This window comes from Cloeon dipterum, chromosome 1 (genome assembly GCF_949628265.1).
Source record: "Cloeon dipterum chromosome 1, ieCloDipt1.1, whole genome shotgun sequence".
Classification (NCBI taxonomy): domain Eukaryota; kingdom Metazoa; phylum Arthropoda; class Insecta; order Ephemeroptera; family Baetidae; genus Cloeon; species Cloeon dipterum.
Genome location: NC_088786.1, coordinates 34,559,730 through 34,574,121, shown reverse-complemented (window position 1 = coordinate 34,574,121; position 14,392 = coordinate 34,559,730). Strand labels below are relative to the sequence as shown.

Genomic DNA, 14,392 nt, shown 5'->3' with positions numbered 1-14,392 from the left:
GGTCAAAAAGTGAACGATGAATGACGTCACTTTGTTGAGCACCCATTGCTTTGCCCCTTGTTGTGATCCCCACTCCTAGCCAATGAGAGCGCGCCGAATTTCAGAAACTGGTCAACACGGCTATGAATAGCTTTGAATTTAAAGTGCGAATGAAATAATCTTCCACCGTGACTAAATTATTTGAATTTAATTGATCTAATACAATGGAATAGACGAGAGGGAATAAGATTGGGAAATAGGCTAATGTATTTTATTGTATACTGGGTCACACGAAATAAAATACACAACGCGACTTTGCACTGAGGAGGTAGTGGGGTCAAAACACACCCAGCAATTATTTCCAGTAATTATCCCCTCTAGTCAAGTTGCACATCAGTGGAAAAATCCATAATTAAACTTGCTGTATTAATGGTTATTATTGTTAACAACCTTAACCACTGAGAAATTGTTATTGATGTCGCATTCTCTACCTTCATTACAGTCAACCTAATTGATAATTATAGGAAATTTTAAATCACGAAAGGAAATAAAAGTCTTCAAGCACATTTTAACAATTATATTATTACTGTGAAATACAACTGAAAAGGCATCTTTGTGTCTTGTTTCACATACATATATAATAAAATAGCAAATTTGATATAACATAATGAAGTAGATTGTGAGATTGAACATTTATAAAATACGTAAAATACCACTGCATTAAAATAATAAATTATTGTAAGCAATTTTAAATTTCAAAAGATAAAACTTAGACAGCCTTTTATATAAGCTTCCATGGTGCAATCCATCAAGCATCACAAAAGAATTGAATACCGTACAAGCATAATAATTATTTAATTGATCTCTGTAACCATCTCAAATGAGGTCTTCAACACTAGGAGGCTTGTATTTGACTGGCTGGTGTTCGCGCATGTCGCAAACATCGTGGCATTTCTTGAAGCACTCTTTGCAGAACAAATCTCCAGCACAGCCCGGACAACGCAGGGTGGCGTCTTCATTGCAAATGGTGCACCAGGGCAGTTCCTCCTGAAAGATAGTTGATGGTAATTTCAGATTTTCGAATAAATTGCAGTTTTACCGTGACTGAATCGCTGACAAGTTCATCATCAGAAGCGTCTAAGTCTTCAATTAGATATTTTTCGTCCAGAGCAATCTCGGCAACAACCTGAATAATTTGAATTAATAAAACACTTTAATGAAAATGAATGAAACACAATACCTTGTTGATAATGTCAATTTCAGACTCTTCATCGTCGACTTCCATTTTATCAGTGCCTCCTTTTCCAGCTTCAGAGCAAATTTGCTTGAGGAGTGATTCTGGATCTTTCGGTGCTTCCTCTGAAGGACCAGCCTGTCCCTCGGCAGCAGCGGCAGCCTCTCCCTTCAATTTAGCCAAGCGAGCCTCAACATCAGCTTGCCAGGCCGACTCATAGCTCTTCCTCAAAGCAGCCTCTTCCTCCATCTGCTTGACCAAATCTCTGGTCTGCTCCTCGTCACTCTTCTTTGTCATTGACGACACATCTGTGCAATTGTCAAATTAATATCCTGCTTTATGAATAATTAAAACATTTTTAAACCCTAAAAGAGTGCAACAGACAAGATAAATAAATGAGGAGATCAACGCTCACTGCTTGTTGTCAATAGCATTTTTGATTTAATTTGATAAGAGTTATGAAGAATGGTTCTTTACAGTAATGGAAATGTAATAAATTGGGATGTGAATTCAAAACGATAATTATTTTTGCAAAGGACCTTTGTGTTCCAAGCCGCCAAAGCGGTTCCTTTCGATTTTAGGACGATTTCAAAGCAGAAGTGCCTTCAAAACTTAAATAACCACTGGTGCCATCTATTATTGGCCTCAAACACTTAAAGGGCTCTCGCAACAGGTGAATTTATGTTAAATTTCATCTATGAAAATGCTGTTAGTCAAGTAAAATCTCAAAATTATTAAAAATCAACTTTTAAAAAGTGAAAATGTATGTTTGTCAAGATTTTGCAATAAAAAGGTACTTATTTTCTTCAAATTAGGACAAAACTATTGTCAAAATACAAAAACTTAGCAGTATAAATATGATCATTGAGCTAAAACTGTCTAAAACGGCTTAGTAACCGTAAAAACCTGTCTATTAAGCATATGGGAAAAACATGACTCGACCAAGTTCTAAAAAATGTCTGAAATTCCCATGTCCTGGTTAGAAGTTAATTGGGCTTACTATTTAAGACCAACAATTAATTACCGAATGAGTGGTGTTTAGGATTGTGATGCATGCCCTGCAGTCTAGCGAGGCGCACTTCGATTTCCTCCACCGACGGGGCCGCTGTCAGTCTCTTCCTCAGCTTCTGCAGACGGCCTCGCAGTTCAATTTCGGACGGAACGTCATCATTTTTGGTGGCTTGGGTCAAGTTTTGCAGCGCGGGCGGTGTTTGATGGGCATAAATCGTGACTGGAGGTCGGCTCGGGTCCTCAAGAGTTTCAAGACGCGCAAGACGCCTAAAAAGCATGATTCCTTGAGTTAAAATGTTTGAGCTACTGACATAATTTAAATAAAAAATATGAAAATATTTTCCCATTTGGCTGGGAACAAAAAATATTTTTAGCCGAGGAAATAAGTCAATATTATGTACTTCAGAAACGCGTCCGGCGGTGGACGAAATTGTCCTTTCTTTTGCGACTTGTCATGGCAATTCTTGCAGACATGTGAAGTCACGCCGTCAATTTCAAACTTCAAGCATTTGCTGCAGCAGGAGAAACCACAGCCAGGGCAGCCCAACTGAAAAAGACAGTTGTTATTAGTGTTTTATCATTATTCCAAACAGAAGATCGGGTTTATCGTGGGATCTGGAAACCTGGCACTTATTTAACACACCTCTTTTTTCAAGAAGCCAAACTTGGCAGAGCATGTCGAGCACGACATCACGCAAATTATCTACACTTTTATCCTTGCGAATCACCAAGAGCTGTCAGAGGCAAGTAATATTATTTTATAGCTTCATTCGTCAAACATAACGCATAATACGTTTGTTTTGTTATCCCAATATCAAAAATATGTACATAGGGTACATAGATACAAAAACAAAGTTATTTTTAGTTTTAGCAACGGCCGCGAGAGTGCGTTATGAGATTGAGATGACTCTCAGCTGTTTACAGCTCAGAATATAGCTGTTCTCTCATTGGTTGTTTCAAACATAGTCAGCGGAATGGGAAAATTAATTCCAATTTTTAACAGCAAAAATAATTAATAATTGTTGTAAGCTGTACAAATTAATGCCTAATTTCTCCTAAATGTGATTTTTATTTTAAAATATTTACATATACATGATGTAATTTCTTGTTTTAATTAATTGGTGACCATGCAGCTGTTATTCCTTAATAATAGAAATAAAATAGCCTTGTCCCTGCAAAAGGTTATATATTATCCAAACTTTCACTACTCGTCGGCGTCTGTGATTGAAATGCGGCGTCAAAAGCTATTTTTCGCTCTCGGTCTGCAGAGGGTAGTGCCTGTCACTTGGAAAACTCACTTGCTGATGAGGAGCGATTTTTTCTTAGCGAAAAATGAGTTTATTACGGTAGAGGTGTGGCTGGTTAGAAGCGAGAAAAAATTGGCATGCATTACGCATTCCACACCGAGGCCTGAGAAAAGCGAGTGTACCAAGTGAGCCGTATTCTCTTCAGTATGATGTGTCCCAAAGGCTTTTTCAGCCCTCCTGAAAGGAACAGGCAACTTTGGTCGGCCACCCCTTGAGCCACATATAAGATGCCTGGAATGACATCACGCTTGGAGCAGGGAATTTATCAAAAGCAGGGCGACTGACGACGACGAGAGAGGGTGAGGCTTTTACACGTTACTTTCGGCGTTAACAATTTGAAATTGCTCAAGTATTACGAGGCGGAAAGTGAAAACTGAATAATTAATGAATTCATAATTCATCTCTCAGTTTAAAATGGGCAAAAAAGTAAGTCACGAAGTCTCTTAAAAGACTTAAAACTCATACGACCTTAAAAGTAAAAGGAAAAGGAAATTTAATGGAATTAGAATAGAGGTCTCAGCCGCGAGATTTAAGGCGGTGGCTGGCCATTCATTACCGGCGGCTGATGTGGCTGACAATATTTTAAACGTAAAGGGCCGGAAGACATTTTTTCTCCTGCACTTTTAGATTTTTGACCTTTTTTCAACGGCGCCTGGCGGCAGCCTAGGTGACCCAAAATTTGACGGCTGGCGCGGCTGGCTGAGACCTCTAAAAAAGAAATATCTTTTTTTAAAAAAAAATGGCGTTACCCCATATCGAATTTGACATTGACTGAAACTATAAATCTATTTGAAAATTAAAACCCCAATTGAGCTACGCAGCTCGTCAGTACAATTTTTAGCTTTTATTTTCAACCCCTAATTTCTCCAAGAGTATATTTTAAGTGGAATGATACTGGGCAACAATTGAAAATTATTTAAATTGTTGGATGCCATAAACGATTTGTTCAACAATTTGCAATAATAAAAAAGGACCTTCCTACAGATAAAAATTCAAATTTGGCCAATTTTCTTCAAAATGTACAGTGCTTGAACATATTTTCTTGCCAAATTTAGATTCCTCTCGTCGAGATCTGTCCAACGGTGTATGCCACTTATTGGGGAAACTCTTGCTTTTGAAATTAAATCGGATTTCAATTAAGGAGACAGCCATTACCATTTGAAAAGCACGCTAACTTTCCAGCCAATTTTCTCAAAAAATTACAGCGCTCCTTAGGTCAATTAAGGCTTGAACTGAATCCTAAGGGATGAGTTTATGCATTGGCAACAAGCATTTTCCAGGCTTTTGCAGTATCATTCCTCTTAAATTTCTCAAAAATTCCCGCACTTTAACTTGACCATAGCATCGAATTTTGTTCCCATAATATGATAAAAAAATAATCCTTTAATACTTCTCTTATGCCTCAACTACTTTCCAAACGTTTTATCGACGAGAGCGACTTGAATGGAGTCGCTCTTTGCGCAGAAGAGAAACATATTATCGCGCTCAGCGGCAAGGTATTAATATTCCAAGCGTGTGCGAGTGTCGGCCCCGAATACACACTTTTTGCTTTTTCATATCTCCGCAGAGCATTTAGTATGTACATGAAAATGCGATTCGCAGTAAAAATAGAGCCGCCGAGCTTGCATATTTTATAGGGGTGCATGCTGTGGAAGCTGGAAACAATGCCGGCGCGAGGGGTAGTGCGCGCGCGTGAGTCTTAAAATTCGCGTCGTGCGCGTTTCGTCCGTGCATTTGATATGCGTGGCCGGCGCGAGCGGCAATTTTTCCTCATCTCTTGGGTGCGGTGTACCACCAAAGAGAGAAAGATAGAAAAGGAAAGAGACACACGAATCGACACTTTGCGCCCGAAAAAAGGGCAAGCAGACAGAACGGCGCTGAAAAAACGGCCTGCATGACTGGCATTCCCAAGTCAATGCCGGAAAAAACAATTCGGATCGCCACGAGGACGAGAAAAACGAGCCACTCCCGAGCCACTAACGTCCTGGAATGAATAAATTTGGTGGGGCGTGGGGACGCGAGCATTTTTTAGTAGACATGAATGAGATAATAATTGTTAATTGATTTTGGCTTCTCCCAAATGCAATTGAAAAGTAATGGAGGGCCAATAAGTCGAAAAATTCTTGAAAATAAAATTATATCACACTGTGCAGCAACCGTTTCGGCTCCGCAGAACTTAACGTCCAAAACAAAATCATAACCACAGCAGCGGGGGCCAAATTCGTGTGACGCGCAGATATGGCGTCCAGTGGAGTAAAGCGCGAAAAAACGGTCACGTGAAAATGCGCGAAAAGAACCAAGTTTTCGTCAATAGTGTGACATAATTTGCATTACTCTTAACTAATTGTGCCTTTTGGATCGTAAAAACAACCTCTTGACACTCGTACGGCAATCTAAAGAGCTCTTTGATTCCCACATTCAGACGCCATCTTGGATCTGCGCAGTGCGAACCAATTTTATCGCACATCTGGCCCCCGCTGAGGGTGCTATTTTTTCTTATCTCTATTTGTAATTTTGCAAGAACGTTGTTGCGAAAGCTGCAGAGAGCACTGAATAAAATCTCCATAGGGAGGATTTTTTTAATTATACTTAACGTCACCTGCATTGAACAAAAATTGAATTGTTTGGTTGATATCGATTTATATAATGCCGATGTATAGATTGATAAAAAGTTCGATTGGATAAACTAAATATTTCTTCGGTTTTATGTACGTTTTTTATTCTGAAAGAAATTCAAACTTTGTTTCTGTGGTTCCATCCAGTGCCGCTGATTAATGCATCAAAACGTTTTATGAATTATGGAAAGGAAAACAAAAAATTCCCGTGAAAGGGTGGGAATTTCTATCTCCTATATTTCCTCCTGCCAAACATTTTTGTTTATTGCACGGGCTTTTACGACCGCAAAAGCAGGAGGGGTGGAAAAATTCAGAATGCCACTCGGGCTCAAACGTGTGCTGTGTGTGGTGAAAATTTCATACAGCAAAAAAGTCGTCAAAACTTTTCGCGGCTAAGCTGGAAGCGCCGGCATCCCAGGGTCGAGCCCCCTTGGCCAGAGAAAGGGTGGCTGAGTGAGTGGTGGCGGCGTCGGCGGCGGCGGCGGCGGTGGTGGCGAGTCCCCTTTCTCTCCTCTGGGTGACTCGGCCGCGTATCGATTTTGACGGCGCCCGCCCGCTCGCCCGCCCGGCCGGCACACACGCGAAACAGCTCTGAAATGTATCGCGAGTGGAGGCGCACGCGCCCGGCGGCGGCCCTGCGCGGTGGGGGCGGCCGAGGGACGCACGGGGGTGTCTCCGGCACTTTGCCGATATAGTAAAACCCCGAGTGCCGCAGTGGTGGTACGTGTGCGTCGACCCTGCCTGCGTCCGGCTGCCCTGCTCGTTGCTGCACCTGATCATGAGAGAACGCAGTAAGTTGGTCCCCCGGCCCCAGAGACCGTTCCCGGCTGCCCCCGGGGCCGCCGAGGTCGCAGCCGCGTCCCCGGGGGTGGAATCCCGCGGCACCGCCGAGTCATGCTTCGCGGCGTGAGTCATTTTTCGGTTTGGCTCGCATCAACACACTCAAAGGCACCCCCGACCCCGAGACACTCGGGTTCGGCGTGCGCGGGGGTGTGCGACGGCGAATTTTGTTTTAGCACCCCTGCAAGGAGCGTGCTGCCGGTTTTTTGGTGCGCTTCGACCGGCGTCGTGCGGGGAACACACACGGGTCGATCGCTTATATTCGAGCGATTCAAATTTTACACTGTCTCACGAAAATTCCCCACCACTCTGGTTTAAAAAATTCACCGGTTTTTCATTCAATAATTTCAGATTAAATTATTTTTAAACATATTTATATTAAAATGAAAATTATCTTAAAAACCAACGCTTGTGAAGTCCTTAAGTTACATTGTAAGATAATTTTGCTGTGTTTTGCTATAATCAACGGAAGTGCCGATTGATTGCACGCCCTATACAATTTATAAATGAATAACTTCCTGTCTGGGGTTTCACTGAAAACTCTATTAAAAATAATAGATTAAAATCCGGTTTAAATTAAAACTGGTTTTTTTAATGCTATTCACACGATGCATACAAACTTATCACGATTTTTAACAACCACGAAATTTAAAAAAAAAATCCAAAGAGGACAATCAAAATTGGGCAAACAGGGAATTTTTAAAATAATCAGAAAATTGTGGATTTTCTCCTTAATCAAATAATTTGTTGCTAGATTCCAGGAAGAATTATTCACGTGCTGTATAGCCAACGATGCGAAATTTTGCTCCATAACTCGAATTTATGCGTGAGCCAACTTCAGCAGTCTATTAGAAAAGTTTTAGTTTTAATATTTTCCTGCGAGCGAGCTAAATTTGCAATTTCAGAGCTTGCGGAACAACCGCAATAAAGCTGCCAATAAGCAGCAACAGAGTGTTTATTGCAACTTCAAAAGTCAGCTCAACTTGTGCAAAGTACATATCGTATACAATACACACACCGACCGTGAGAGAGAGGGCAGAGAATGGGCGCGTGCATGCTCTGGTTGTGCGCTGCATCCGCTTCACATGCCCCACTTGCAAAGTGTATCTAAACAAATATACAGTGCGCGCGGAGCAAAAAATGTAACACGAGCAGCATGGGCAGATTTACGAGCTAACTTTTCTTGTATATATATTTTAATTTACAGCTGGCTGCGCGGGCGGGCGGGCGTTTGATTTGCATTTCGACGAGCAAACTTCATTAAAGCATGCAATACTAATTCACTTTTACGATGCGCGCACGCGGATTAATGCCGCGGTGTTTTGTTTGTTCGGCGGCGCGCGCGCCGCTGCCTGGAGAGCCATTTTTCTCTTAATATTTATTTTATGTGTACATATTCGCTACGCCTGCTGCCTGCGAAAATAAAATACATAAATATACAAACACCGCCGGCCAAGTTTCCAGCAAACATATTTTCGCTGTGTATACCTGCGCTTATCGCAATCATCAAACTTTTCTCTGCTTTCCTCTTCGGGTTCGTGGATTCTAGGCGGCCGGTCAGATTATTTGCTTTCTTGTGACAGCGGGGGGCAGTTTCGTGCGACGCGCAGGTATGGCTCCGGTGGAGGATGGCGCGAAAAAACGGTCACGTAAAAATGCACGAAAAGAACCAAGTTGTGACATAATTTGCATTACTTGTGCTAATTGTGTCTTTTGGATCGTAAAAACAAACTCTTGACACTCGAACGGCAATCCAAAGAGAGCTTTTTGTTTTCCACATTCAGAAGCCATCTTGGATCTGCGCAGTGAGAACAAATTTTATCGCACATCTGGTCCCCGTTGGGATATGATTTCTGATAAACATGGCAAGACCTCTGTAACTCAAAGAGCATGATTGTGGCGGTCACCTTCACTTACTGGAGTTTATTTTCTCTCGAATCAGTAGAGGGCGAAGTGTATATTTGTGCGATAAGCGCTTAACCTTTCCACCTCGCAAGACGAGGGTTTTTATCCACGTTTAACGAATAACATTATTCTGTCACACTCAGAGCTTATTTAACGGACAAGCACTGAGATAGCAATACACAACATCACCGTAGTTAAAAAAAGAGGTAGGATTAGTCTTTTTAGAAGTTAAACTCTGATTTTTACTGGATTTTTGTAAGATTTTTTAATTAATGCGCGAGACTATAGGCTGTGCAAGAGAGAGGGTTTTTCAAAAACAATGCCTAGGATTTAAACTCAAAATGCAATTCAATGAATTTAAAATTGTGGTTATATTCACATGGAGCCGATCAAACCTTATTTATAGACAGACAAAATCAAAGTAGGAAAAGGCGCGAACTTTTGACCTTTGTCGGTCGTCTCGGGTCCCAGCGAGCGAGTGTATTGTTGCAGATTAAGAAAGGCGCGGTCGGAAAGGCAACGGGGGTGCGCGCGAGATAAGCCGCCATGCCTCATGCTTAATCCAATTACATTTAATTAGGCTGTTTAACTTTTATAATGGAGCGCGCAAGACCTCTTTAAAAATAACTACTCATTAAGCCTTCGGGATTGCACCCCGGAGGATTTGGCTGGCAGCCGGATGCACCGCGGCCAGGGATTTGCGTTGCGCCGCGCCCATATGGAGACACGTGCGCTGACTTATGCCCGTTGTCAAAGTCGGCCCCGACTTTGAGCCCTTCCGCTGCCAGTCGTGCCGACGCTATTTTATTTTATTTCGGAAACGCCACACGAGATGAGGCCGCGTTCGCACTTAAATTTACTGCCGCTCGCTCGCTCGCTGATCCTGCCCCGCCAGACCATGCTTCGAAATGGTTTGAAAACGGAATTAGACACCCACTTTAATCCAGCATTATGCTGACGTGAGTTTTATTTTTAAACAAATACAATTCTTTCACTGAAGGAAAATTCGACGTATTTAGGTTGTTTTTTTAAATACAAAGAGAGCGATATTTTACTGCCAAGAATACTTAATTTCTGTTTTCTCTCCAAACATGCTTACTAAAGGAATTTTGGGGTTTGTTTTCACATTTAAAATATTTTTTGAAAGATTTCTATTTATAAAAGTATCCATTTAAATATGAGAACGTAGGAAAGTTCCAATTATTGAAAATTAAAGATGCGTTTCAGACAAGATTTAATTTGATTTAAAGTCAAAATTTAGGTCTTGCACGACTAGGAATTTTTGTCAGCGGTGAAAGCCTCTAAAAATGGTAGTTATTAAATAATGAGTTTAATCTTTTAATAGAAATTCATATTTTAAATAACAAGTTTAAGCGTATTGGTAAAAATTAATTGATTTTAACTGTCTAAAATGGTCTCTTTTTGATAATGAGAATATTTCAACTGACAAACAAATTAAACAGTTCTCTAAACGATCCCGAAAGGGAGTAGCCGTTTTAGAACTTTCCCATTTTGCGTTATCTGCGCCGGTATATATATATCTGCCAAAGAGAATATTTAAAAGCTTTCGGGCTCATTTAAAGTGCGGGTGAAAATTCCACGATAAAGGCAGTCGTATCAGTAAAGAGCTCTTAGGAGAGCGAAATACGTATTATAAATTAGCCTTCTGGTGCAGCCGGAACGTATAAAAAAGCCCCAGATCAAAGGAGGATAAAACACGTGAGGCCAAAACGTGCGTTCAATTAAAGGCAGTGGAAATTTACGCGGTTCGATCGCCGGACATCTTTGCAGCCGCCGGGGCAGCAGATATTTCGGGCCCGGCGCAATAAATCTCGGCTTATTAAGTGGCGGAACGGCCAGATAAGGGCCAACTACTCGCTTCCATCCATCCAGATAGGGCGGCTCAATTACGCGCGTGTTGCATCGGCCATTGTTTTTTTTCTGCGGCGCCGATGCATCCATTTATTCTCGCCACGGATGGACGGACTAATGCATTTTCGGATGCAAGTCATTGGTCCAGAGCAATTATGCCGGCCGACGTTTATTGCCCAATAAAATGACGCCCTGGTGCGAGCGCGGCTCCGATTGTTTTTGGCATCTTGTCGTCAGCGCGAAAACATGACGCTCGTTGTCAAATTTGACCGGCCATTGTTCCACGCTGACGCAGATGGTGTTCGAAAAAGGAGACACACAATGCGCTTGGAAATCCGGCCGACAACGCCGATCAAGTTTCATTATTTCACTTTTGGTTCTCGCGCGCGGAACACGCACTCTGGCAATAATAATTGCTGTTCGCACCAATCGGGTAATAACGAATTGAAACTGTCGGTGAGCGAATGAATGACTTCAATTGGCCGGCTAAAATGGATTCGCAAAATATTTTAGAGGTTAGTAAAAAGTTCTACCAAATAGCAACTTTTTTTTAATTTTCTGTTTTTGAGGAAATCCTGAAAAAATGCAGGAAAATTGGCTTAATTAAAACAGCTAATTTCAATTTTCTATATAAATATTTGCGAATTTTGAGTGGACCGAAGATTTCTGTTCTTCTGGTAAAATTACGCTGGTAAAACTCTTGGGCGAATTTTTTACAAATCCAACTTAAACTTTTTGCAAGGAGAGGTAGATTACAGAAGTGGAATAAAATTAGGAAACACGGGCGTGGGCAAACAGGAGTGAAGTGATACGGGGTGGATGAATGCCAAAGAGGCGGCATTTCATCATCATAAACGAACAATGTAACAAATTGCGCGGCGGCCCATTCATCGCGCGCCCTGCTCAAAAGTTTTCACCGTGCTCGTGGCAGCTGACTACGTGAGTTAGGAGAATGCAATAAAATTGTGCTCCTCTCATTTCGGGCGGCGAAAAGTGCGAAATAAGCAACGAGAGGGCGAGACAAGGCCCAGCTTTATTGCTTCCAAGAATTTAATTGTTTGAAACAAAAGCCTGCCAAGTAATTTACACTCATCATAAATCGCGCCCAGCTCACACGTATTTAATCTGCGAAAATTTGTCAGTTCCGGCGCTTTTCAGTGAGACTGGTGGAGAGGAGAGGTTTTGAAATCGATTTAATCGCCTTACCTCGTCGCTGGCTTCGGCTGGGAGTTACCGTGAAGCAACATGCAGGTAATTAGGGTTCGATATACCAAATCCTTCTCCACGCTCATCAAGTGTGCAGGCAGATTGCACTTGCAAACCACATCATACAGCGGCACGAGATAATTAAACGGAGCATTATTTCGCTTAACTTCCGAAGAGGTCTAAAATTCGGTCGATGCTTTTGCTTCATGGCTATTAATTGGAATGGGAATTTGGAAAATTAACCGTTCATGATGCATAAAACCTTTTCTTGTTACATGTAAGAAAAAATGGCGAAGATATTTTCCAAATTTTGCTTCTTCCCTTTTCAACCTTGCATGATCACATAATAGGCTAAAAAAATCATCGATCGAAATTTCGTTCACAAAGAAATGATAGGTGTAATCCTTTGGAATTACGTGAGCGAAGCGAGACACAAGCGCGCGCGGAATCGATCGCTGCTCAAGTTGGCAAACACAAAGGGATTTTCAATTTCGCGAGTAGTACGTATAGCATGCAGGCTGCTAAGTTCGTCGTTCTTTTCCCAACGCGTCGCTCTGCGATGAAAATCAGAGAAGGAAAAGAAGGAGAAAGATCTCTTTTATGCCCTTCGAGGAGCTGGCTGCGCGGAAAGAAGAGGCAAATCATTAATTATGGCCAATAGAATGAGTTGGTAATCAAGAGTAGTGCCGGGCGGCTGCCTGCGAATGATTAGTGAGGCCACTTGAACGGATACAAAAGTAAAATAATTAAGCTCGCCTGCTGTGTCGAGCAGATATATCGCATCTCCAAAGCCTTTTAATTCCGCTCGGAAATTTCCGGTAACTTCTCCAACAGAATGAATGATTTAACTCTCAGCGCTTTTTATAGCCTGAAGTTTATATTGATTCACAAACCTTATTTGATGAGAGTGAAATCCTTAAAACCATTTTGATTTTCTCCTTTTTACTTTCATCACATCATAATCCAAAGATTTACATGTTAAATTTGTATAATAAACTTCCAGAGCAGATTCGGGGTGAGCAGCAGTTAGACGAATACGAAAAGCAGTTAAAGATTTTTGTTTATGCTAACAAATTTTATACTTGGGAGGAATATCTCAATTTCAGAGCACCAAATGTAGCAAAACACGCCACACTCGTTTGCGACACAAACATAACGAAATGTTGACACTATGTTTCTTCTATTTATTGTTATTAATATTTTGTTGTTTGAGATTCATTTGTAAATGCGCGGACAGAAATGGAGAATCTTCGAATTTTGTACCGCTGTGTAATAAAATTAAGGAAATTAAATTAAATTAAATATATTGAGCAAAAATTAGGAAATTTGCGTACGTTGTTTCCTCTAACTAATTAAAATGATTTGAAAATCAAACCAATTTCAGTCCTTGGCGTAGTTTCCTCAAGCAGACTCTACAAGAAAATATTACCAAACTGTTGGTTCGTTTGGAAAATCAACAAAATCATTTTCTAAAAAGGGGTTCCCAGCCGTTTTTGCAATAATTTGTTATTCCTCTGAGAGTTTCTCAATTAAAAGTTGCTTCTCTTTCGGCAGGAAAACTGAAAATGAAATACCTCGGCGCTTCTCTGCAAACATTTATTTGCCTTTGCTCTCAGGCACATTCGCACCCATTTCATTTCGGTGCACGCAAGAGGGATCAAACAGCACGCTGGCAAAAGGCCCGTGGTAGATTTCCATATTCGCGAGGGTACGCGCGCGCGTTTGTTTAATTCAGAACAACGGCGTTTTCTTTGCGAGCTGACCTTTTCCTTCCTTTCGGCTAATTATTAGCATCATTAAGCGGAGTGCTTCAGCCGTTCTGTATGTGTTCAGAAGGCTGCTCGAGTGCTACTTTGAACTCGACACGGCGCTGATGAGGAGCGCAGTCTAACGTCAAATGCACGCGCAAACAAACTACCCCTAATTGCATGTGAGCCGCTTAGAATAATGTTGTGCAATTGTTCAAAGCGCGCCTCCGTAAGCTTATTATCCTGAGATTTTTAGTCCACCACAAAATGGATGAATTGTTTTTGTTTGCAGAGAACGAAATAATCGTTTTGTGCTCTCTTGACGAGAAATAATATTTCTATTTAATAAGAAGGAAAAGAAACAAAGAGGCAAGTTAATTGTTGCTTGTGAAATGTTATTCTTTTTATAGTTTTAAATAAAGCAGCTTTCACTGTTTCATGTTAATCTCCATTAATGGTCGTAAGCTATTGCGCTTTCCCATGAATTTACAATCTACGTTTGTTCCTTTGAGGTTTCACCGCAACGATTTCAGGGATAATTTGATGAGGCGTGTGTTTCCGGACAGACCCCTTGAGCAAAACTACCCCGCCACAACTCGGCAGAGCATAATTTGCGGCCTGATTCTTGCCTGCCGGCCGGCAGCTGCTAATTTCCAGGGAAATGATGTGCACGAG

General features: G+C 41.4%; 2 protein-coding genes across 4 annotated transcripts in view; one reads left to right on the top strand and one right to left on the bottom strand.

The window, feature by feature from the left end:
* Window positions 1-541: 541 nt before the first annotated feature.
* Window positions 542-3,051, bottom strand: LOC135948482 (abscission/NoCut checkpoint regulator). The gene is made up of 6 exons (XM_065497784.1): window positions 2,868-3,051; window positions 2,626-2,771; window positions 2,238-2,491; window positions 1,220-1,521; window positions 1,079-1,165; window positions 542-1,026 (listed from the first exon to the last, which is right to left on the bottom strand). Exons 1-6 carry the CDS (start codon window positions 2,913-2,915, stop codon window positions 856-858), a joined length of 1,008 nt encoding a protein of 335 aa, XP_065353856.1. The 5' UTR covers window positions 2,916-3,051; the 3' UTR covers window positions 542-855.
* A 3,732-nt stretch (window positions 3,052-6,783) lies between these two features.
* Window positions 6,784-14,392, top strand: part of loaf (lost and found) — a 72,003-nt gene continuing 64,394 nt past the window's right edge. For 2 of the 3 annotated variants that reach the window (XM_065491310.1, XM_065491292.1), the window contains exon 1: window positions 6,784-6,937. The gene's annotated coding sequence lies outside the window, so the exon portion shown is untranslated. Of the gene's footprint in view, window positions 6,938-9,081; window positions 9,098-14,392 lie in introns of those variants that run through there. The other variant, XM_065491302.1, reaches the window with a different exon arrangement.

Coding starts and splice junctions, on each gene's coding strand:
- LOC135948482 (XM_065497784.1), bottom strand. CDS start 2,915: ATGTCGTGCTCGACATGCTCTGCCAAGTTTGGCTTCTTGAAAAAAGAG. Junction 2,772..2,867: donor TTGGCTTCTTGAAAAAAGAG/GTGTGTTAAATA, acceptor TGTCTTTTTCAG/TTGGGCTGCCCTGGCTGTGG. Junction 1,522..2,237: donor TCCTAAACACCACTCATTCG/GTAATTAATTGT, acceptor ACAATTGCACAG/ATGTGTCGTCAATGACAAAG.